Source organism: Suricata suricatta, chromosome 11 (genome assembly GCF_006229205.1).
Source record: "Suricata suricatta isolate VVHF042 chromosome 11, meerkat_22Aug2017_6uvM2_HiC, whole genome shotgun sequence".
In the NCBI taxonomy this organism is placed as follows: Eukaryota; Metazoa; Chordata; class Mammalia; order Carnivora; family Herpestidae; genus Suricata; species Suricata suricatta.
The window spans coordinates 102,213,122-102,238,841 of NC_043710.1; the positions used below are offsets into that span (position 1 = coordinate 102,213,122).

The window sequence follows — 25,720 nt, forward strand, 5'->3', positions numbered from 1 at the left end:
GCAAATACCTTCTCCCATTTAGTAGGTTGCCTTTTAGTTTTATCGATAGTTTCCCTTGCTGTGCAGAAACTTTCTGTTTTCATATAGTCCCAATAGCTTATTTTTGCTTTTGTTTCCCTTGCTTCAGGAGTCATACCAGGAAAAACGTTGCTACAGCCAATGTCAGAGACATTACTGCCTATGCTTTCTTCTAGGCTTTTTATGTTTTTGGGTCTAACATTTAGACCCTTAATTCATTTTAAGTTTATGGATGTGTATGGTGTAAAAAAGTGGTCCAGTTTCATTCTTTTGCATGTAGATGTCCAATTTTCCCAACACCATTTATTGAAGAGACTATCTTTTCCCCCATTGTATATTCTTGCTTCCTTTGTCAAAAATTAATTGACCATATAAGCATGGGTTTATTTCTGGTCTTTTTATTTCTGTTCCATTGATCTATGGGTCTGCTTTTGTGCCAGGACCATACTGTTTTGATCACTACAGCTTTGTAATATAACTGAAAATCGACTGTTCAGGGTCTTTTGTAGTTCTAAACAAGTTTTAGGATTGTGCTTTTTCTGTGAAAAATTCTGTTGGTATTTTTATAAGGATTGCATTAAATCTGTAGATTGTTTTGAGTACTATAAGAAAAAATACAAAAGCACTAATTGAAAAAGACATATGCACTCCTTTGTCTATAGTAGCATTATCAACAATAGCCAAGCTATGAAGGCGGCCATGTCCATCAATAGATGAATGGATAAAGAAGATGGTGTGTGTGTGTGTGTGTGTGTGTGTGTGGACACACACACACACATACATAATGGAATATTATTCAGTAATAAAAAGGAATGAAAACTTGCCATTTGCAGCAACATGGATGGAGGTAGAGAGTACAATGCTAAGCAAAATAAGTCAGTCAGACAAAGACAAATACCATATGATTTCACTCATATAATGGAATTTAAGAAACAAAGACACAAACAAAAGAAATAAAGAGAGACAAACCATTAAACAGACTCTTGACTATAGAGAACATACTAGTTGCTGCCAGAGGGGAGGGGGGATAGGGGAAACAGGTGAAGGGGATTAAAAGCACACTTATCATGATGAGCACTCAGCAATGCACAGAATTGTTGAATCACCATATTGTATACCTGAAACTAACTTAACATCTTTGTTAGCTGTATTAGAATTAAAATAAAATATACAAAAAGGAAATAGAAGGAAAATCATTTATTAGAAGCTTCAAGAAAAAGAGGAGAAAAGAAATCATGATTTGATGGGAAATTTTTGAGCTCTAGAGAAATAGAGGTCAGAAAACCAATAGGTAAAGAATAGAAAGAGAGTGAGAGAAAAATGGAGAGGGTTAGACTGGGAGAACCTAGAAGGTGATCTCAGAGATATGCTGGTACCAAGGCAGGAGCTACTCATCAAGAGCCCTGTGGCCAGAAAGGGGTTTTTGGAAGCGACATCTTACTGCTCAGAGGACTGTAGAGACCACAGCTCTGATCTGGAATCGTGGTAAACCTGGGGGCAAGGCCTTGATCATTTTGGGATTAAAACAGTGAAGACAATACTCCAGTTTTCAGCTGACGGACATACTAAAGGTGAATCGCGTTTAAAACCATAGGCGCTGTTAAGCAGCCGATGGCTGCGTTCACGTGTGCCAGTTTGCCGTGATTACACTTCATACCTTTGTATTCTTTGCTCCTGGCATCTTTAGAGAGTTAGTTTTTGCTTTCCACGTGGCTGAGTGTGAGTGAGCTATAGCACGAAGACCCCCTGAGGCAGCCTGTTGCAGAGGCACAGGTCAAGGGAGTAGAATTGTAGAGCCCCCGTTATTTTGGGTGATGGCAAAGAGAGTCAGTTGGGGAACCCTCTATTTGGGAGCTCCTTAGAGATTTTAATTGTTCTTACAATGCTGCACATTAAACCTAAAGAAAGACATCTTAAGGTCAACGAATGTGATATGTATCTATGCACTTATGTAACATGTATATGTATATAATATTTACATACATAACATATATGTGCAACACATATTACATACACATAATACATGTATATGTTATGGATGTATACACAGACACACACATTTATATGTGTGTGCTTCTTTGTTTACTTATCTGTTGTGCCAGCTGGAAACAGGTGGCACACTCAACAGGATAATTGAGGAGACTTTCATGAAGGGCCTAGTCACAAAGAAGATGGCAGAGTCCAGGGAAGCCAGGATCAGTGGCACACCTTGCAGCTAGCAACAGTGGAAGGCTGCCACCAGAACCTCGACCTGACTGGGCAGGGAGAACCAGCATTTACAGAAATTCCATGAGACTGGTAGCTGAAGACGAGGGCTGGCCAGGGCAACAGCAGCCTTGGCCTGTGGTCCAGCCACTGCCAATCCACAGCCCAGCAAGGAGGGCTCCTGCGGGAATAAGTATTTTGACCATCTTTTCCTTCAACCTCAGTTTTCTCCCGTTGGCTGAACCTGACAAGATGCCAAAGGGCAAGGGAGTTTAGGGTTGGTTCAGTCCATGGAGATCTGCCTCTTGGGACACAGAGTAAGGAGGCAAGAGAATCTGGAGCACAGAGAGACCACGCTGTGATCTCCAGACATCTTGCAGTCACAGTGTGCTCTTTGCTCTTCCAGCATAGGCTCTCCCCTCTCTGTTCCCATGCTGGAAGACCCTCTTGCCACCTCCTGTGGGTCGAAATCCCCTCAACTGTAAAGGCTCTGGCTACACAGGTGGTTTATACAGTAAACCTTCCATCTTGGGTACACTAGTGATATCTACTCAAAGGAACAGTAAGCCCTTGGACATCAGGGGCCCTAACTGTCTCTAGCAGAGAAGACAGCCCGTTTCCAGCAGCCTGTTCAGCAGAGGCCATCACGTGATTCTCCCTACCCAGGGCTTAGCTTCTGCACATGAACAGTTCACCATGCAGTCGGGGAGAGAAGCAGCATGCCAGTGAGAACCCGGAGATGCCTGTTACATTTTTGTCCTGCCTGCCTGTCCCTGGTGCCCTGCCTCCGTAGTCACATGATCCTTGGCCATCATGGTCTAAATCCAGTCCACATAGGGACTTGTAGTCTAGACAGTGCATTAACATTTGTCAATTAGCTGCCACCATTTAAAATCCAGAACATGCCGCATAATCTTGGTGTAAGGGGTTTTGTTGTTGTTTTTTTTTAGAAAATGGAAAAATTTGGCAACATCGCTTCCCATTCTCTTGTGATAAGAGCCAGCTGCAGCGGTGCAGTGACTGCTCCTTCAAAATGAGCACATGCTGTCCAGTCTATTCACTACACTCCCCCTCTAGCCTGCCTTCCTCCCTGATAGGCACTGACCCTTCCCCGCACATCCCAGTTTGAGAGCCCTGCATTCTGGGCATCGTCCCTGCTTCCTGCCTTCTGACCAGTCATCCCTCACTGATCCTGTGCCAAGTCCTTGAAGCCCTCGTCCTATTCTAAACTAGTTCATCTCTTCCCTCTGCCCCATTTAACAAGGTTTCTTCCATTCCCTTCTATTGTGGGTTGAATTATGTTCCCCCAAAAGCTATGTTGTAGTCCAAACCCCCATATATGTGAAAGTGACCTTATTTGGAAATAGGGTTTTTGCTAATACAATTCAATTTAGATGAGATCATACTGGATCTGGGTGGCTTTTATAAGGAGAGATTTGAAGACACAGAAGACACACAGAGAAGGTCATATAAAGTTGGAGGCAGAGACTAGAGTTATGGTACCATGAGCCAGGGAATCCCAAGGATTACCCACAACCACCAGAAACTAATAGAGGCAAGGAGATTCTTTTGGAACTTTCCAGATCATGGCCTTGGCAGATACCTTCACTTCAGACTTCCCACCTCCACAACTTAGAGGGAATAAATTTCTGTTGTTTTAAGCCACTATGTTCATAGTATAGCTGACCCTTAAACAACACGGGTTTGATCCACATGGATAATTTTCCATAACTATGGGACAGTACTATAAATGTATTTTCTCTTCCTTGTGATTTTCTTAGTAACATTTTCTTTACTCTGGCTTACTTTATGGTAGGAATACAGTATATAATACATATAATATAACAAAATATGTGTTAATCTACTGTTTGTGTTATCAGTAAGACTTCTGGTCAACCGTAGTTAAGTTATTGGAGGGGACAAGAATTGTATACCGATTTTCAGGTGAATGGGGGTCAACACCCATACCCCCCAGGTTGTTCAGGGTCCACTGTATGTTTTGTGGCAGCTCTAAGAAACCAGTGCTCCTTCCTTTAACTGAAACTGGGATTTTCTCTTGAGAGGCTCACAAGGATGCTTCAAGGGTTGACAGTCTGTTGGTGCCAGAGTACCAAGGGTACCAGGGGTAAATAAAGTGAAGCTATTTCTTTATCATTGGTCTTAGACTTTGATCAGAGAAGGCAGCTAGATGTTCAAGGGCACTGTGAGACCAGGAAGTAGGTTCTCTGCTCAGATACATTTTGGTGCAGAATCCAAGCTTGAAAGCAGGCACTCATGGCAGATGTCTTCCCTGCTGTCTCCTCAGCCTTTCTACAGTGCAAGCACATAGTAGGCATTTACTGAGCATGTGTTGAATGACTGAGTGTTAGCAGTTAGAGCCTTCAAGAAATGTGCTCCTCTTTCTCTGGCGAAGTGTCCAGGCCTTGAGTACGGACCGCCTTGACCCAAAAGTGTGAGTAAGGTGCATGTTCACTTAAGTGGAAAATGTCATTTCTTTGAAATACTGTAAATGAAAAATCAGTTTCATGGCATAAATATAAAAAAATTAGATGATAGAATAGAAGATTAATCGGAGTAAGACCTACTATTCTCCAATGATGGCTCTCTCAATTCTTACAAAACCAAAAGTTTGAGTATTTAAATACACATTTAAATACTTAAATAGATGCTGTTACAAGAAATGTGTGGTCTCCCTGGGCAGACAAAACACACACCCAAGACAAGAGTTGGCCACATGGTGACAGGCAAAATGTGGGAGCGGATGTGCCTTCCCATCACCTGCAGTGACATGGGACCCTGGGCCAAACGAATTCCAGCCTTAAGTCCTTTGTCTACACTCCTTGCTGACTCTTGGCAAGTTGGAAATCACTAATTACCAAGGAATGATGAATACTATATTGATTTAGAAGTTTAAAATTTGGGTATTTTTTAAATGCCTGCAGTCGCTTTGCTGTTACAAATTGGACACAACAAAATAGAAGAAGACTTGTTTTTTCAACAGCACCAAATTTTGTTAAAATGTATAAAATTTGATTTTTTTATAAACTCCAGGTACTCCTAGTAACAAATATTCCCCAAATGTATCCCTTTAATTGTAGATAAATGTGCATGGTGTAAACACCGTCTACTTTACGCAGTATCTGAAGACAAACAATCCCTGAGTCACTCAGAACTGATGTTTGCATAGAATGTAATCCCAGTGGAAAGCCATGTTTAAATAATAAAAATATTTTCCTGTGAAGTTTTTGATAAAGGCTGAACTGAAAACAAAATAACTCATATTTATACAGCTAAAACAGAAATATTTTTTAAATCCTTTTTTGGGTAGCTCCTTAGTGAATTTTATCTCTACATTCTGAATTCCTCTTGTGAATCCCACTCTAGAAACAGAGATTATCATGTGCTCTGGCTCTAGGCTCTGGTCGCAGATGGCTGGGTCTTGTAGCAGGCAGGGGGCCTAGGAAATGTTGGCTCTGACGAAGGCACTATGTTAAGTTCTAGGGGCCCACACGGGCACAAGGGCAACAAGCCTCTTCACTCTCCCTGAGCGCTGTCAGACCATCAGGGGAGGACCATCCCACTACACAGGCTTCTATCCTCCTCTAGAAGAATGTCAGGGCAATCTTATCATGCCTTATACCCATTATCCCCCAAATCTCTTCTCTGTCCTGTTCCCTCTGTGACTAATTTTGGCCAAATCCTTCAGCTTGATCCTTGGAGCTCCCAACCCTCCGTCAGCAAACTCCTCTGTGCCTTTGACTTCTCTTGCTTTAAAATGAAAACCTGGCTGTACCCTATGGAAACCCTCTGGCCCCCTGCCTTCTCACCCCTCTGCAAGCAGCCCCCCATTCTTCTAGTAGGCCTCTTTGGGTCCCTAGGGCCCCTCCCAAACCACTGTTCCATGTTCTTGATTCTGAGAAGTTCTTGACACCTTCTGCCTCTCCTCATTGCTGATGTCACCTCAACTTGTAATCGCTTTCCTCATTTTTTGAAGAATTTGACTCCTAGCCATGGAAACCTTTGTCCCGCCAACTCATTATCATTCTCTGTCATCTCTTATAGGCTTTAACAAATACATGCAAAATAAATGGTTAAGATGTTCAATGTAACTAACAAGTCAAGCAAATGCAGACAAAACCCATCAGTTTCAATACTAGTGGATTGGCAACCTTTTTGAAATGATAAGCCTGATCATACTGAGTGTGTTGAAGATGTGGAGAATTCTCACACATGGAGGAGACTATACATTTCTGCAGCCACAGGAGAGATAAATTTTGTAATAAAAGACAGGTTACAGAGAAACAAACCCAGAAATAGGACTTCTAGATACATGTGCATGGAAACAGACATTGCAAAGTTGATTTCATTGTTGTTTATGCCAATATGACAACCCAAATGCCATCAACAGGATAGAGGATTAACTGTGGCTCATAAGTACACTGGACTAATTTGTAGCAATTAAAATACGTACAAAACAATAAACACAAATTTGATAAAGGTTGTCTCTGGGGTAACAAACAGTGTGGTCAGGGCAGCGTACAAATGGATCTTCATCTATATCTACTATATTTTATTTATTATATTAAAAAGGAGGAGAGAACATTAACAGATCAAATTGGTCTGAGTAACAAGTAAGTTTTTCAAAAACAAAAAAAAATGTGCAGTCACTTCTGGTTTCCAACAAGATTGGAACCCTTAGATAACAAGAGTTTCAAATAATCTCTAGCAATATAAATGCTTCCCGTGTAGAAAAAAAGAAAGATGTTTGGCAGTTCTTCAGTTAATTGTATTGATGTTAGGTATCTAAGCTTAAAACTTGCATGGAATTAATTCATGTGAGGAATCAATTATTCTTGGGTATTTAATATTGATCCCAATTACCAAATAACAGTCAACCCCCTACCGCACCTTGTCCTGTATGGAAACAATCTTATGCAAGTATAAATCTCCAAAACGTTCAGGGAAAAAAAAGTAATCTGTTTCTACACCTGGCCTCACTTAGGGAGAGCGATGCTTTATTTATTCAACATCATTGTGAAATGAAGTGTTTCAAATAATTTTATGCCTTTAAGTGCCAAGACTTTTTTTTTATTAATAATTTTAACCACTTGGATTGAAATCATTGTTGGAAAGCTGTTACACATGGGGGTGTTTTTCTCCTCTTTCTTAAGATAGTAGACAAAATATGCTTCAGGTTTTCATGTTGACCTGGGGTCAAGATCAGTTAGGCTCCTAATCTCATTTTGTCTTGTAATTCCAGAAGGCCCTGGCCCACCTTTGTCTCCAGGAAGGTAGCGGCTCCCTCCGTACATTGGGTGCTGACCCACTGGTGAAGGTTTCTTCAGAAAATTGGCCTCTTCCGTATCCTTCTAAGCTGTTACTTCAGTCAGTCTCTCTGAGCTTGAGTAAAACATCTATTTGTAAGCACACATACATCAATACCCCTTTATCTCCACGACGCTTCCGGCGGATCTTGTCCATATTTCATAATTATCTTCGCCAAAATCAATAGCAGTCATCTGTACATAAGGACTGTTGATCCCAGCAGTAAATGACTGCAAGACTGGGGGCGGGGGGGTGAACTGTGGTGTGTTTTTTAAGCTCGTGTCTTCCTTTATTCTCAGGCGGTGAGCCACCAGCCACACCTTTCTCATTCCTCCTTTCTTTTTTTGTTTAAGTTTATTTATTTATTTTGAGAGAGAGAGAGAAAGCATGCATGAGAGTTGGGAGGGCCAGAGAGAGAGGGAGAGAAAGTTCTAAGCAGACTGCACGCCATGTGGAGCTTGATTTCATGAATCACGAGATCGTGAACTGAGCCGAAATCAAGAGTCGGATGTTTCACCGACTGTGCCCCCCAGGTGCCCCTCTCATTCCCCGTTTCTACTTTGCTGATTGTCATCCATCCAGGACTAAGACACTGGGTAGCTTCTTCTAAGGTAAGAAGAAATACACCATTACCGACAGGGTAGGGTCTTTCCTATGACGGAAGTGTGTAAGTCTGGGGGGGGATGTGTGTCTGTTTCTTGTTCCTCCGCAATGTCCCAGATAATCAAGCCGCCAGAGGCCCCCTCTGAGATGGCTCAGCAGTGCTAAGCATGAGGCCACTGTCCAGAAGTCAGGCCGGTCCATTCCAGTGGCCCATCTGCACCTTGACAGAATTCGCCTGTTCTTGGATTCCTTCCCTGAACAGACAAGATGGCATTTGACACTAGCTCTTTCTTTTTCTTAAATTTTTTTCAGATAAAATTCTGGTACTTGGGAAGTTTACTTAAAGGCCTCTTGACAGATGGTGAGCAAAGGCGTCCATTGTAATTACCACTCCATGCTAGACTTTACACATTGCCTGCTAGCATTTAATTCCACTTACACACAAAGTTTGACATGGACATGCTGCTCTCCAAGCCAGGGGTCAGCAAACTACAGCCTGCAGGCCACATGCTGGCACTTTTATAAATAAAGTTTTATTAGAATCCAGCTCATTAGTTCCCATATGATCTATGACTGCTTGCAGGCTACAGTGGCGCAGTTGAGTAGTTGAGACAGAGACCGTCCGGCCCAGAAGGCCTGAAATAGCTACAGAAATAGTTAACCTACCCCTGATCTAGGTTAACTAGTCACTATCAGCTACATGAGTTTATTTCTGCAAAGGAGTGCATTCCAACAGTCTTTCTTTTTTGAAATGCAAACATGGAAAAATGTAAAGTAATCATATTACTGAGCAAATGCTTAATAGTTTCCAAGTGACTTTAATGTTGTTGATCAATTATTAATGCCTGACATTGTTCACAGCGGTCAAGGGCAGTTCTAGACAGCCCTGGAGACCACATAAGCATCTCCCAAGAATACCCCCAATGAGACCCTGTAACCAAGTACCTTGGAGGCTGCACATTACAATTTTGTCTCAGATATTAAAATGAGATAAGAGAGAGAAAATACCTTAAGGGGCACCTGGGTAGCTCAGCCAGTAAAGTGTTCCACTGTGGTTCAGGTCATGATCTCACAGTTTGTGGGTTCAAACCCTGCATCGGGCTCTGGGCTGACAGCTCAGAGCCTGGAGCCTGCTTTGGATTCTGTGTCTCCCTCTCTCTCTGCCCCCTCCCACCCCCCACCCAAAAATAAACATTAAAATTTTTTTTTAAAAAATTAAAAAGAAAATACCTTTTAAAAAAGTACTTGTGCTATACAGAGTAAGCCATAACTGATGTGGTGTTATACCCACAGTTCGGAAAAATCACAAGCCCTGAAAAATGGCTGGTATTTAATAGACTGCAATGTTATTAAGGAAACCTAAAGTTTATACCTTTAAGGAAAACAAAACAAATATTATTTGAAACTATTTACATTGTACTTGGGTTATAGCTATAAACATTAAGAATAGGAAACACAGTATAATTCCTTCTTAAATCTGGCACCAGGGAGTAGAATCAATATTTCTAACTTGTTTATACTTGAAGATACATTTCAAGTATTTACTTGTTGAATACACTTACAGTGCTTGAGGACACATGCTTGGACCCACGCTAATGCAAATCTATGAAATAACTACTTAAATGTTATATGAGTGCTGGGCCCCCGGGTGGCTCACTCGGTTAAGCCTCCGACTTTGGCTCAGGTCATGATCTCACAGTTCATGGGTTCGAGCCCCATGTCGGGCTCTGTGCTGACCGCTCAGGGCCTGGAGCCTGCTTCAGATTCTGTGACTCCCTCTCTCTCTGCCCCTCGCCCACTCACCCTCTGTCTCTCTCCCAAAAAGTAAATAAACATTTTTAAAAATAAAAAAGAGTTGGACATTCAACCAAGTGAGCCATCCAGGCACCCTGGCAATGTATTTCTCAATACGACATCCAAAGCAAAATCCATGAAAGAAGAAATTGATAAGTTGAAATTTACTAAACTTAAAAAACTTTTGCTCTGCAAAAAAAATGCTCTTAAGAAAATGAAAAGACAAGCCACAGACTGGGGCAGAGGAGCGCTATCTTTGCAAAACACTATCCAACAAAGAACTTGTGTTCAAAATAGAAAAAAATCTTAAAACTCAACAATAAGAAAACAAAGAATCCAAGTAAAAATGGAAAAATATCTGAGCAGATACCTCACCAAAGACATATGGATAGCTAATAAGCATATGAAAAGATGCTCCTCTGTCATTAGAAAACTGCAAATTAAAATGATGAGATACAACCATACATCCATTAAAATGGCTAAAATCCAAAACACCAACAATACCCATTGCTGGCAAAGATGCAAAACAGTAACAATATTCACACATTGTGGAAGAGAAAGAAAAATTGCACAGCCACATGGGAGGACAGTGTGGCAGCTTCTTAGAAAGCTAAATATTAGTTTTTTCATATACTCTTAGGTATTTACCCAACTTATTTGAGAAACTTAGGTCTGCACAGTGATCTACTCACAAATGTTTTTATAGCAGGTTTATTTATAATTGCCAAAAACTGGAAGCAGCTGAAATGCCCTTCAATAGGCAGATGGATAAATGAACTCTGCAACATCCACACAATGGAATATTACTCAATGATGAAAAAGAAACAAGCTATCAAGACATGAAAAGACACGGATGAATCTTACATGAATATCGCTAAATGAAAGAAGCCAGTCTGAAAAGCCTACCTACTGCGTGATTCTAATTACACATTAATTCTCACATCTCATTTTGGTTAACAGCATATTCTGCATCTTAATGCCTTAGTTGACACTTCTATGTTCACGTCCTGGTATAACTCTATATAAACACACATCCAGGGACCACGAAGTATGTATCCATAAGATAACTTTAAATATAAATCTACTACCTATATATATTACTTTAGCCAGATTACAGTTGACCCTTCAACAACCCGGGTTTGAACTGCACATATCCACTTATAAGCAGATTTTTTACGGTATGCTATTGTAAATCAATTTTCTCTTCCTTAGGATTTTCTTAACACTTTCTCTTCCGTAGCTTCACTTACTGTAATACCATATGTAGTACATATAACAAAATATGTGTTAATCAACTGTTTATGTTATTGGCAAGGCTCTGGTCAACAGTAGGTGATCAGTGGTTACCTTTGGGGGGAGTCAGAAGTTATACCAAACTGACATATTTAATTGAGAGATCAGCCTCGTATAAAACAAGCAGACACAGAACTCAGAACTCTGGTGAGATGCATCATTTTCACCCACAAGCTAGCAAACCAGCTCAGCCTGTCCTAAAGTACGTACAATGGGGCCACACCCACGGTGTCCTTGGGTCTAAGGGAGATCTCAAGGGTTCTCCACAGTTCCTCCTTGGTGGGGAAGGAGGTTTCCCCTTTACAGACACTTCTCTCACAAGAGGGCTCAAGTTCCCCACCTGCTCACAGGCTTGCGAGGACCTGGGGCTATAAGACAACACGTTGTGCACAGTAGTGGACAGATAGGTGGGTGACAGGGCCTGACCACTCACTCCATCCCTAACGCTTGCCAAGCCTGAGTTTCTTCCCTTCCCCACTCCAAACACTTCGGTCTGCCCCCCACGCCACCTGCTCTTCTCTGTCCTCTACCTTCAGGCTTACCTCACCCTTGGGGACAGAAACCCTAGCTAAATATAAGCAAACATGCCAGTCTCCTCTTCCTGAGTGAGGCCAGCGGCTCCTTTAAGTCTTTGCTTCTGCTTCTGTGTGGGCTGGGGATGAGCAAACAGCCCCCAGGGCAGCAGCGAGGGAGCAGAGGGAGAAAGATACACTGAACATAGGTCAGAAAACACCGATTTAATACTATGAGACCCAGCCCTGCCACAAGCACTTTCCAGCCAGCATCCTCTCCTCTTTGCAAAAACTGCTAACCTTGTTCACCCTCATGGTGTGTTCCTTAATACCAAAGTGGTTTAAAAACAAAAGAGGCACACAGTTTAAAAATGTTTAGGCAGACAGACAGCAGAGCTTAACGGACAGAGCAAAGGTCTTGGCTGAAGAAGAGAATTTAACAAGTTAGACTAAGTCGAGGTCATGGTCAGGGGCAATGAAAAGGGGAATCTTAGTCAAGAAGAAGCAAGGTCACAGCTGATGGCCAATGGCCAGGCAAAAAATGTACGTACAGGCTGAGAGAAGGCATTCCTAGTGTCCAGGCCAACATGGTGGCCCACACCAGGTAGATAGATTTTCCTGACTTGGTGGGGAGGGGTGAGGAGCGGTCACTAAAACTCTGTTACTGGAGTCATCCATTCATCCTGAGAGAAAGAACTGAAGTTCCCAGAGAATGAGTATTTGGACTGAATCCATCCAAACAGATGTATTCTAGAATAGCTCCAGAGATATTCTGATAATGTAAGTCTGCACTGAGGAATGTTTAATTGACATGAGTTTTAGAATCCTTGGTGGCCTTTGAGCCTACTCTAAGAAGGTTAGCAAGAGAAGTTGAGGCCAGTAATCCTTTTTTTTATTGCAGTATAGGTGACGCATATTCAATAATCCTTAATCTTAACCCTCAACTCTCACCTCAGAGTGTGTGGAAATCTATCACGACCTAACACCAAGTGGCCATTTACAATTTGCTATAAGATACTGGTGTTAGGAAACATTTGTGTCTTATACCAGAAACTTTTGTAGCTTCTTGCTAATAAAGGCATCTACAATTAATACCATAATTTCTTTTGCAGATACTCATGTCTCTTTTGAGACAAATCGTTTTTAAAAGGCTTGTAATTAGTATATTGCCCTGTCTCAACTCAGTGGTATAGAAACATGATATAGTTTTATTTTTTTCTAATATAGTTTTGTTTTTCTCTAATCACTGCCTTCAGCCAACCTCCATCAAATCGGCCCTTTGCATTCCTTAGTGACATGCCAGGCAGATTTCAAAACTTTTCTGGTTTACTTTTCTATTATTAAAACTCATTCCAACTGAAACTCTAATCTCAAACTTGATTTGCATATACAACCTGACACCCCAGGAGTTGAGAGGGGTCAAGGGCATAGGACCCTCCCCTTCAGGGTCAGTCCTCTCCAGGATGCTGGCGGGAGAGACGCAGAGAGAGGGTGACTCTTATTTAACTGGCCTCTGTGGTTCCTCTCCCCCAAGGCTGCTCTTCTTCTCAGGGTGGCATTACCTAGCTGGGGACAACCCCCCACGGGGTTGGCATTCAAACACCTGCTCTTCAAAGGGCCGTGTGGGAGCTCTTGCTTCTCTGACTCCGGAGACCTCAGCGTGGCCCCACCTCTTCCGCCCCTCTCCTTCCGCCCACAGCTTGCACCTGCAGGGGCCGGCCCAGGAATGCCACGGCATCCTGTGCCCCGCTCAGGGAGGCTCTCCTAAGGGATGCAAGGCCAGCTGCCTTCCAGAGGTTCCTCCAGGCCCACGGGAGACACATGTGTCTTCACCATGGCCGTACCTCTGGGCCCCACTGTCTTCCAGTCCTCTACCCCTTGTCGGGATGAGATTGGACGCCACCTGCCAGGGCACATCAGCAAGTCATCCACTTGGAGACCAAGATGCCCACCTCCCCTTCTCCAGCTTCTACAGGTAATTCCCTTGGAGCCTCCCTGTCGCCGGGCTGGAGGAGAGGAGTGTGGTGTTCCATTCCTCCCCCACCCGGGGCCAGAGAGGCGGGAACTTCTCTGCACAAATACTGCACATTGTAGCTTGCATTCCCCCCTCCTCCTTCTTCGCTCCTGTTCTTTTATGTAGATGTGGGGGTGCGGGAGGCGGGTGGAGACAGGTGGCTGGTGGAGAGGGCCTATTCATCACTTCCCAGTAAGCCTGGAGGAGCTGGCTTCCAGGGCCCTCCGCCCGCTGGTGGCTCTCCCCATAATGGTAGAGTTCCTGCCTGATGTGTTCAGCTGAGGGCCCAGCTCCCATTTGTGGGGTATCAGCAGGAAGACCACTCAACAGCCTTCAGCAGGCTTCGACAGAAAGGTGCACATGCTTTGAAAAAAATAAGAGACAGGGGGCACCTGGGTGGCTCAGTCGGTTGAGCGTCCAACTTCAGCTCAGGTCATTATCTCACGGTTCACAAGTTCAAGCCCTACATCGGGCTCTGTGCTGATGGCTCAGAGCCTGGAGCCTGTTTCAGATTCTGTGTCTCCCCCCCCCTCTCGACCCTTCCCCCATTCTCTCAATCTCTCTGTCTCAATAAATAAATAAGTAAATAAATAAACATTTTAAAGTTTTTTAAAAGACAATATTTTTACCACAAAATCTGAGGCACAAATCTGTTTGTCATGGATGAGGGGCAGCACGTCTTTCTCGTGCAGGCACAGGAATCCTCCCCTGTCCAAAAAAAATCATCTCTCTTGCGAGCCAGTCAGGAAGGAAGGACTGTTTGTCCAGCTGAAGAAGCCACACAGCTGCTTGGTGACAGAGAGCAGACCCTCCGTGACTCCGCCGGCACCTCGGGGGGCTCCTGCTCAGTCTCCCCTCATCCTCCAAAATTCAGTCAACAAGCCACTAATTGAAAGACAAATCTGAAGAACGTAAAATGCAGACAATTCTGATAAATCTAAGGAAGGAAGAGTTGTTATCAGTCAAGTACGAGATATTCCCTCTGTGATTATTATCAGAGACTCTGCGGAGATGTGACAAGAGAAGAGAGGGCTGCTCCCCCCCACAGTCACTCAGTGGCCTGTGGAGGACCTTGCAGTCCCCGCTCAGAGACTCTGGGAACAGTGCCCCAGCAGATAGAGAGCATACTGTCAGCATCTGACCAGAAGAGCCACGGACTAAACGTCTTAAATCAAACTGACGTCAAAAGTCTTACATATAGCAGAGGACCCAGAAATGTAAAGGAGAAAATACCAAGATGGTCACAGAGGGAGAAGTGCCCAGAGCAGGCTGACAGGGGCACCAGCATGTGGTCTGGAGGCTCTGCCCCCAAGGGCACGGACGACTAGAAGAAGTTCACGCCCAGAGGAGCAGGCTTCTACAAGCTCTCTGGGCATGGGGAGGGCTCCCCGAGTCCTGGAAGCAAGAGGCATACCACACCGACTGAACCTGCCAAAAATGAAACCTTGCTTGGTTTGATCTAGTAGCCAACCCGGACGGTGTTAATACAGAAAAGCTGCACTATCACAATGTGCAGGTCACTGTCTTTATCCCCATTTTATCTGTGAGGAAACTGAGGCCAGGAGAAGTGACGTGATTTGCCGTCGTTTACATAGTTTATTCGTGGAGGCAGGTTTAAATCTGGTCCAATAAATCCAGAGCCCATGCTTACACACTTGGCTTTGCTGTCGCTCACGAGCAAGGGAAGAAGTCCCACCCCAGGACCACCCAGAGAATGGGCCTCCTGTGTGTCCTATTTCCTACCCCAATGAGCAGCAAAGGGCAGTTGGAACGAGGCAGGGGGAAACACAGAGAAGTGGGGAAATGGCTTCCTTCGTCGCAGGCAGTCATGGAAAGAATATTTAGGTTGACTTCCAGGATTTTCAGGAAGAAAAGAACAACATTCCTTCTAATACATTGCAGTCCCGCCTCTCCCCCCAAAAATCCTCGTCCTAAAACCCAGCTGTCGGAGCCAGCCCTTTGGTGAGCAACTGGTAGGGTTGAGGCACCACCTAGTGGTGTAAACGGAAAATACCCCCTGAGGTTATCCCTGAAGAATCCAAGGCAAGGAAAGAGGGGGAACCGTGAACTGTCCAAGGCTGGAAAAGGGAACTGAAAGGAAAAACTACTCATGCTCAGAGCCTTTCTGTTTTCCCTGTAGCCTAGAGCCACACATCATTAAAAGATGTATTTGTTATGCTGGCCTGTTTAAGGGTTTAACCAGCTTATCGGGATCAAAGCAAGAACTAGAATGCAGGAGACCCGAACTCCATGCTCCCCGATGGACTGGAAAGCTGTGTCTCCTAAGATCTCTTCCCAGTTCTGCACACCACCCTGGAGATCTGTGGGCCTTACTCAGCGTCGGAGGGAGACTCCATAGAGAAGTTAGTGACAGTGAAGGAGCAGGGAGAGAAAGGGAAAATGGGCAAGAGAAGGCCCTGTGTTCTCAAAGAACAGTTTCCATGGAGCTTATGCAAAACCCTCAGAGTAACAAAGGGAAGGGGAACAGAATGCCCTGTTTCCGGGTGTAGCCCTCCTTCCTTGCCCTCTCAGGTGTTGTCAGGGGGTGTCCATCCCTTGTGTCTTACTCAGCATGTGTTAGTGGGCAGCCCGAGGAGGCCAGACCAAGCAAGAGCGAGGCTGCCCACGCGCTTCTGCAGGAGAGAAGCTGGCAAGTCAGGGCAGTACCTCCAGAAGAAGTCTGGTGTCCATTGGCATGTGATGTGGGGGAGTCACCGGAAAGAGGGGCAGCTGGGAGGTACGGTCTGAGAGAACAGGAAGTAAATACAGCTTCTAGAATGCTGAGCAAAGCTCGTGCTTTGGCGTCTGATACAGACAAGGCTCTTAACTGGTAAAAGTCAACTCAGGATGGTAGGCCCAGCCCCGGGAAGCCAGTTTGTGACTAGGCCCCCTCCTCTCTGCCTCTAGAAACCTAAGGGGGATGAGAAAGTCCAAGCAATCAAAGGATCAGACAGGAGAGGTCTGCACAGACGAAAGTAGATCCAGGAAGCAGCCAAATGTGGTGTCAATCAATGTCAGGTGCACTGGTGGTGGTCCATCTACAGAGATCGGTCCCAAGTCAGTTTAGGATAGCATTGTGCTCGGGGTCAAAGCCCCCCGACTCTGCCAGGACAAAGGCTCTGGTATTTTCTCAGAATGAGCCTCCAGCTGTTCTTTTCCGCCCCTAGACTTGACTATGTCTCCGGGCACCCCAGCCCCAGCAAGTCCCCCATATCCAGACCAACGCAGAGGACACCATTTCCCCTGTTTGAGCCTCAGGCTTCATGCCCGTCAGCATCATGGTCCACCCTTCACCTTCCTGTTAGCCTCACCGCTGAAGTTCTTCTCTTGGCTATTTGGCTCACCCTGATTCTCCTTTCTCAGTGTTAGTTCCATCCTTGAGTGAAATGTGGCTTCTTCACCTGTTGTTCTAAGCTGAGCTCAGGATACAAAAAATTTCAGGAGAGGAAGAAGATAACAAAATGTTCCCAGTGGAGAGAACAGTGTGAGACAAAGCCGGAAGGTCATGAAATGCAGGGGAAACCTAGGAAGCAGCAAGCAGAGGAGTGGAAGGTACGAGCCAAACAAGATTCTGGGGGGAAGGCCAGGGCCCCACTGGAGAGGACCAGTGATAACCTGTCCCCGCACTTGGTGGCTTCTAGGGTATCTTCTAGGATTTCAAGTTGGGAGTGGATGATCCTCGCTCTGAGGTTGGTTGGGATAGGTGGAGTGAAGGGGGAGGGTGGGGATAGAAAAACTTCTAGAAAACCAACAGACAGCCAGAGAGGGGAAAACGCAGGCTGGAAAAAGTTAAAGGTCCAGAGAAGGTGCCAGAAGGGAGCCCACAACGGAGGCAGGACTGACAAGATTTAGCAACCACTTGACTGCCTGGTGGCAGGGACACACAAAGTCATGGTGTCTTACAATCAATGGCACCTTGGCTTCAGGGAGAGACAACGCTCTGTCCAAATAAACGCAAAGACCTTCCCATCACCGCAGACCAGGCTGCCCCTGACGAGAGTCTGTCTGTCACGGCGGTTCAGCGTCCTTCCTGCTCCTCCTAGACGGGTGCTCAGGCCAAGCTTCGGGCAGAGCTCCTGCTGGGAAGCAAGAACCCCGGAGCGGGCGGGCACACCTATCTTCCCAGGGGTCGGAATGGGCAGGCGTGCACCTTCAGCACCAACATACCAGCTGGCTCAGCTTCGTCCCCGGTCCCTACGAGCCCCTCTCTAAGGGATTCTGGAAATAGGCTCCGGGAATGGACTGGTTTCCTCAAGTGTAGGGCTCAGAGTCCAGGAGCTCTCTTCGGGCCCCGCGTACTGCTCGGCAGATAATCCACCACCTCCCCCTGCGCACGAGAGATACTTTGAGCACTTTGGTGCTTCCTGGAGAGTCCAGAGGAGGTCACAGAGTAGTGTAGCCTGAGAAATAAAATTGTTTTCTCCCGAAGACATCTTAGGCCATCTCATTGACCCTCTCCTGGGGCTGTGGGTCAGCCTCCCCCAGAAGCATGTCCTGCTGCCAAAGAGCCCCCCAGGGGGGGCCTCCAGCCCCTCACAGCTGTGACTCCATCGAGCCCCCAGCAAAACACCAGGATGCATTTAATGATTCTCCTCTGACCTCGCGGGTCCAGGACTGCGTTTTCTCCCATGCACACTGAGGAACTCAAGCTGCCTGGTCAGTGCCCCCTCCAGTGGAAACAACTTAACCATCTGCATTTGCCTCTCCAACTGAACTTCCGGATGCCCAATGCCAGAGTATTTGCAAAACCGTTATTTTGAAGAGTCAAGGGAAAGCTATGGCCATGAAACTGGCCACATGAAGAAGGACTGAATGGTAATCGGCCAGGTGCACCCTCCCCCATTATAAATCCCGGGCAGGTCCCTCTAAACGACAGTTCAGCTGGCTTAGGGTGGCTGTCTCTGGTACCTCGCCTGCCCCTCTCCGTTCCTCAAGTCCACTTCAAGCTGTCGTCACCCTTACTTGGCAAACTATGATGGCCAACCCCCTCCTCTGTGCTCCGTCTCTAGCAGATTGCTATGACCCCTCCTCTGTGAAGCAGAACCCAGAAACCTGCCTTTTTCATACCACAGGGGCAGACATAGCCACCAAGAGCCCCACCAATCTTCACACCTATCCAAGTTCAAGGAGAAAAGAAACTTCTGTCTGCATGTGAGAATCCCACTGGGTATGTGCTCATTCATGCCTGAAAGAAAGACATGTCTCTCCTCCACTCTCAATACCTGTAACACCAAACGTGTGGGTTTTCACACACCAGAAATTCTCCAGTTCTCATCCGATGCCAATGGGGCATCCTACAATTTAACTCAATGTTGACACTAACCACCCAATGTGAGTGCGGACCCCACGGGCTAAGAGCTCAGTCCCATAACACTGCCCCCGATCCAGATACCAGTTCTAAGCCACAGGAGCCGGGAGTGGCCTGCTGTTGTGACCGAGGGAGGGCCAGCTAGAGCAGCATGCAGAGTGGCCTTCCCTGGTGTGACCCCATGTTCCCCCACCCAGCCCCTCTCCATCTGAGTCCGAATGTGACAGAGCTGCCGGGGGCCACACGAGGGGCCCCCACTCCAACTCTCAAGGTTCAGCAGGACCTGAAGCCAGACTGATAGGAAGTCCCATGAGGCCTCCCTTGGATTCAATAAATTTGCTAGAACGACTCACAGAACCCAGGAAAATAGTTTACTCACTATTCCTGATTTATTATAAAAGATGCAGTTAAATGGAGTGGATGGGTAAGTCGAGGGGTGTGAAGCTTCCCTTCAGGCCATCTCTGAGGGTGCCACCTTCCAGGGCCTGGACGTGTTCACCAGCCCCTCAGCTTTCTGGACTATGTCGCTTAGGGATTTTCATAGAGACTTCATCATACAGGCAAGACGGATTATTTACTCAGTCTCCAGCCCCTCTCCCCTTCCCAGAGGATTGAGCGTGAGGCTGAAAAGTCCACTAATCACGGCTTGGTCTTTCTGGAGATCAGCCCCCATCCTGAGGCTACCCAGGAGCCCAACAAGAGTCACCTCGTTAGAGCAAAATTTGCTCCTGTCACCCAGCAAATTCCAAGGGATTCAGGAGCTCTAAGCCAGGAACCAGAGTCAAGACCAAATATTAGAAAAAACAGAAGGCTCCCAGCGTCTTTGTCATTCAGGAAATTACAAAAGTTTTAGATCTGTGTCAAGAACCAAGGGCAGAGACCAAATATATATTTCTTACTATGTCACAAGGCCCATTCTCTTCTCCATTTGAGAGGCATGTGAAGCCTCCCCCCACCCCCATGCTGCTCCCACATCCTATAATAAGGGTCCCTGGGCCCCTATGCACTGTATCAGTAGAGCCCAACCACTGAGCAGCCTTAACTGCTCCCTGTGACCAACCCTTAAAGACAAGCCTGGGAAGTAGGAAAGCTCTGGAACAAAGGCAGGGTGGGGGAACCACGGTTCCTTGGTTTCCACTCTGGCACACCTGCTCTGGGGTCCCTCACCCCTGCCCTCCACGCCCTCACCCCCCATAACTACCTTAGGGCAAATGTATCAGTGAAGCCCCTGCCAAATCCTCGGGAGCTACCCAACCCACCGGCAGGTGCCCAGTCCTGGGAGGAATGGAAAAGCTGATAGAGAAACATTGTGGTTGGAATATCTGAGGGGTGTTCCCGAAACAAGATAAAGGAGACAAACACTAATCGTGCCTGAGCTAGGTGGGTTTGTGTTTATTCTACCAAAACATACCCTTGTTTTACCCTCCTCCTTAAAGGGCTGCCCCAGACCATCACCACACCTGACTTTGACCCAGCGTCCTGCCTGCCTGTGCCCGGGCCATGTTTCTGAACCCACCAGCAACTGAAGCAAACATAGACAAAACTTATCACCCACCCACACCCTGCCAGCCACAGCCATCCACTCCAATCTGCAAAGATTTGTTTCCTTGGGTTAAGAAAGCAACCTTTCTGGGATCTTTTTATTTAGCTTTTATTTACTTCTATGGGAACAGTTCTGGAGTTCTATGCAAATACAGCAGGCATACAAAAGGGTATCTCATTTCTATTTTTTTTAAGTTTATTTATTTTGCGTGAGACAGAGACCGTGCGAGTGGGGGAGAGGCAGAGAGAGAGGGAGACAGAGAATCCCAAGCAGGCTCTGCACCATCAGCACGGAACCGGACGCAGGGCTCGAACTCACAAAGCTGTGAGATCATGACCTGAGCCAGAACCGAGAGTTGGACGCTTAACTGACTGAGCCACCTAGGCGCCCCTAAAGGGTATTTTAAAGCACCAGCAAGTATCTGTTGCAAATCAATGCATTTCAGCTTTTCCAATGATGTCTAATATCTGAAAAGCTTCTGCAGGATTCTGGACATTTCTACATAAACCTTCCTCTATAAAATCATCATGTCTTTGAGTTTTGGATACAGGACCAGCCTACATGGAAACGGTTCACACACTCTTCAGTGGTGCATTCAGCTCACAGGAAGAGAAAGGTTGTACCCATGGCAACATTATGGTGCAAGATAATGAAATCCCCTCTGATCCTGCTGCTTGTATCCAGAAACTGCTGTTTCTGGTGGATTCTATGGCAGGACTCAGCATGGCCAGCACTCACTGGGGACCTACTTACTACGTGAACAGCGCCACCACACAGGCAGCGAGGTGCTGGGGAAATATCCAGAAGAGAGAGACAGCCTGGCCGGGGATGAGGGACGGGCATGCAAACCACTGACCTGCATGGAAAGCAGCATGAAATCAGTGCCATTGGAGAGATTCAAGCGAGAAGCACCATGAAATGGGCCATTAAATTCATCTCGGTGAAGACACCATCAGTGCTGAATCTTGATTGATTTGTAGACTGGGCACAGTGCGCTTCGATGTGAGAGGACACTGTAAACAAAGGTAAAGGGATGTGAAAGTTGATGACTTAATTTGAAAACCCCCAAGTTACCCGTTATAGCTAGAGCAGGGGGCCCCAACCTTCAGTGTTTATTAAGAATCCCATGAGGGCAGGAGTGCGTTTCAAATGCAGATTGTCCGGCACGATCCCCGGGTACTCCAGGCCAGCCAGCGTAGGGTAGACTACGTTCTCTAAGCTTCGCAGGTGACTCTGAGGCAGGTGGTCCAGGGCCACACAGGGATAGAACCTGTGTCGGGGGAAGAAGTGGTAGACGTGATGGAGGGTAGGATGGGCCCAGACCATGGGGCGCCTCGAATGTGTGCTAAGCAGGCTGGGCTCTGTCCGCAGCACGTGTCATATCTGTGTTTTTTGATGGTTCCACCGGGCCTGAAAGGTTTGAAATCTTCCAGTGCAATGTTGAGAAGAATCAACGTGCTTGGGGAATTTCCTGCAGAAATAATAAAATTCACTTAGTAATGTTTAGTTTCTTTTAATACAGAGCTGTTTGGTTGGAGGAGTGAGATGGCAGGAGTTGGGAACCAAGCACGCCTGCTGGAAAAAGAACACGAGTCACAGGGGCTGTAGGGTCCGTGTGACTATGGTACTTCCTCTGCTCATTCGCTTAAAGGAGTAAAGGGTGCTGGAAATGGGGAGATTGGGACAAGTTGTGTCCTTCTGGTTTTCTTTTAGAAATGTAGAGACCATAAGAGGTATCTTCTCTCCATAAGAGAAGCACAGACACAAAGTTTTCAAATATATGCCTTAGAACACTCTAGAACCTCATTTATGCTACAAATGTTCTCCCAGAGGATCAGGTCCCAAATCATGTGGTCTCAGAACCAGAATTATAAATTACCGAGGAACCCAAAGAGCTTTCTAAAAATATGACTTATATCCACATATCTTTATTAATTTGGAAATTAAACCTAAGAATTCAAAAAATATATTTACTATTCACTTAAAATAACAATAATGGACCATTACATATTGATGTAAATAATCCTTTAATTAAAGATAACTGTGTTTTCCAAACCCCCAAAAAATTATGGAAGAAAGCAGCACTTTTCAGGAATTTGCAAATCTCTCCTGAGTGTCTGGCGTCACGGAAACCATCTGGAGTCATATCTGTCCTTCCATTCATATGTCACATTGTCATATGTCACGTATGTAAGGCCCTGGAAAACTCTTCTGTACATTCATCAGAGAATGAGAGTAAAAGGCAAAAAAAAAAAAAAAATCTTATAAGTTTGACTATGAAATTGGTGTAGACATCACAGACCTCCTGAGTGAATGTCCGGGGCGTCTGGGGATTTCCAGAAGACACTTTGAGAACCACTGTTCTCCAGATTCCATGGATCTGAAATGTGGTAAAGGCATGTGAGATGGAGCCAGGTTAGAGGACCCGTAGATGAGACCCGTTTTGTGTCCTGAAATTCCAGAATGGTCTTATGCCAATCCAGACTGACTAGGAGGCTGCCCAGGAGCTAACTCTGCTTGGGACTGGGAGACAGAACCAAAGTATATTAAGAAGCAGTTGTGGGTCCTTGAAGATGAAGAAGCGAAATGTCAGAAAGTCCCTCAAATCTGTGGGGGCTTTTTTATTTTGCTTTAGAGGAGTGTATGGCACTGAATACGCATCAAAAAAAAAAAACTTTAAAAAAAACTAGCAAGTTTGTTTTAAAATATAGCTGTCGGGGCACCTGGTAGCTCAGTCTGTTTAGCCGCCGGCTCTTGATTTCAGCTCATCGTGATCTCGTAGTTCATGGGATCCAGCACCATGTGCTGCCAGCATAGTGCCTGCTTGGGATGTTTCTCTTCCTCTGGCTCTGCCCCTCCCCCACTCACGTGTGTGCTCTCGCTCTCAAAATAAATAAACTGTCATAAAAAATAAATAAATAAACAAATAAATAAATAAATAAAAGATAGCTATCTGGGCCCTATTTCAAAGATTCTGAATTAGAATTGGATGGGACTTGGGCACAGGTATTTTGACCAGCTCCACTGCTAACTCTGGGGTACCACCAGGTTTAGGAACCTCTGCTTTAGATCATATATTTATCCATCTGTGTATCCATATATTATGAATACATATAATAAGCTTTCCAGTTGGATTAAGATGTATTTATTTTGTGTTCATTTTGATTTTGTTTATTCCCTAAAATTCTATCTATATCTGAAAGATGCCTAAAAATTATCTACTCATAATATATACTCATGAGTATATACAGGCATAGAACCTATATTTCTGATTGGGACATATCAGCTTTTCCATGAGCACTGTTTTTTAAAAAGCAACTCCAAATTAAAGAAACAGAAAATTCTGCTGCTATTCAGAAAAACAAATAATGGATTCTTTGCTTCCACAATAAACTCTTAACAGAGCTTTTTTCCTAATGGAAATTCATTGTTACTAAATAAAAATCTTGAGGAAGAAAAAAATACCTTATATATAATCTACATTGGGGATGCAAATTGTAGAGAAACAGACACCAAAGGATTTGCATTTAATCAAATCCAAAGCAAGTCATTTCAGAAGCATCACTACCAGGTACAGAAGCCTTTCCCATCCGGACCGGGCTGAGCCTTCCAGGGACCAGGATCCCTTATCAAGGAGAACATATTCACCAGATAGCCTACATTGCCGTTACAAGGAGATTCACCAGAACCATCCAGAATGGAAAATGGTGAGTCACTGTCAATTATTAAAATTTTTTAAAAAAACTTACATAATCCTAATGTTTGTTTTTGTCATCACAAAGCCATAGTGTGGAGCGAAGGGCAAGAAGAAATAGCCCTAAATTTTGTGGAACATATAAAAATAAAAAATGCAGTCTAGAGACCAACAATTTAGAAGTCTTGGTAACATTTTCATAATTCTTTCACATTTAATTACTAATTGTTAGGTTTACTTTTCTTGCCTAGAACTTAGATAGGCATCTATTTTGAAGATCAGCTCTACTGAACATCATTTTTATAAAACGAAGACTTGGGTATCACAGCACTTTTTTCCAGTAGAGCAAAATGTTATGTTAAATGGAACAACTTTTGATAAGCTCTCAAATGTAAGGAAAGTGCAGGAGAGGAATCCATATTTATAGAGAACTCGAAATATCTTTTACTCATGCGTCTTATTTCAGGTCCTTAGTCTAAGACTGGGGGGCTGTGCACATATGCGTAATAGGGAAGAGGCCAAGCCGTCGTTTCCTGAGTTCAAACTCAGTTTCTTCACACCGAGGAGACAAATACGTTAGTGGCCACACGGAGTAGAACCCACCCATTCAGGAGCAAATCTGAGATTAAAAAATTAGATTTTTCAGTGTTCATAAATAATGGCAGAATATTTCAAAAATGCCTTGTAAAGTACCTTGAAAGAAACATTGGTATTTTTTGTAAATGCCTCAGCTCTTTAAAGTCTGATCTCAAAAACTAAGCAGACAGAGCCATCACACACGGGCATCCGTGGGCTGCGGCACGGAGCGGGCTATTGACAGAGGCGTTAAGTTTTGGATGCAGTTGGGAAGCTTTAGGTGGCGAAGGACCGTCATGGGGAGGGGTCTGTGGGTGAACCAAACTTCTACAAAACCCTAACATGCTAACTAATTTGGCCTCACTTAATATTTTTAGTCTTTCTTTCCAGTTGAAACTTTCATAAATAGTATATCTTATTTTCTACTTAGCAATTCATATTTGAACATTTCATTATTAATTGCCAAACCTGCCTTTCCTTGTATGCTTCGGGAGGTTTCCCATAATCACACTGACATGACATCAACCCCACAGATCTAAAGTGGAACTTAAACTCCAAGGCCTTAGAGGGTGTAGAACTAACACATTTTATTCCTACGTGGGCATCTCCCTCCCTTCGGCAAGGGGGCTCTGCTCCTCAGCGAGGCTGGCCGAACTGGGCTGGGGAGGTGGGGAGGGGCCCCTGAGCCAGCGGGTGGACCAGCACACCTTACGGCCACCGGCCTGTCTGGGACCTCATCCTTGCCGCTTAATTGGCCGGCGAGAAATGGAACAAGAATGGATATTGTCCATCAGCAGCCCATCATGCAGGATCTTTATTTTTTTTTTAAGTAGTT

General features: G+C 45.0%; 1 protein-coding gene and 1 long non-coding RNA gene across 3 annotated transcripts in view; both read left to right on the forward strand.

The window, feature by feature from the left end:
- The window catches only part of C11H11orf53 (chromosome 11 C11orf53 homolog), a 74,341-nt gene that overhangs the window by 11,196 nt on the left and 37,425 nt on the right, over window positions 1–25,720 (forward strand). The window contains exon 1 of one of the 2 annotated variants that reach the window (XM_029914590.1): window positions 24,233–24,322. The exons of the other annotated variant lie outside the window; for it this stretch is intronic. Coding sequence (XP_029770450.1) covers window positions 24,313–24,322 — 10 coding nt within the window. The 5' untranslated portion in view covers window positions 24,233–24,312. Of the gene's footprint in view, window positions 1–24,232; window positions 24,323–25,720 lie in introns of those variants that run through there. 2 annotated transcript variants of the gene reach the window in all.
- Window positions 16,316–22,194, forward strand: LOC115271671. Its single transcript, XR_003900052.1, has 3 exons — window positions 16,316–16,501; window positions 17,128–17,316; window positions 22,138–22,194. It is a non-coding gene; the product is annotated as an uncharacterized LOC115271671 (long non-coding RNA).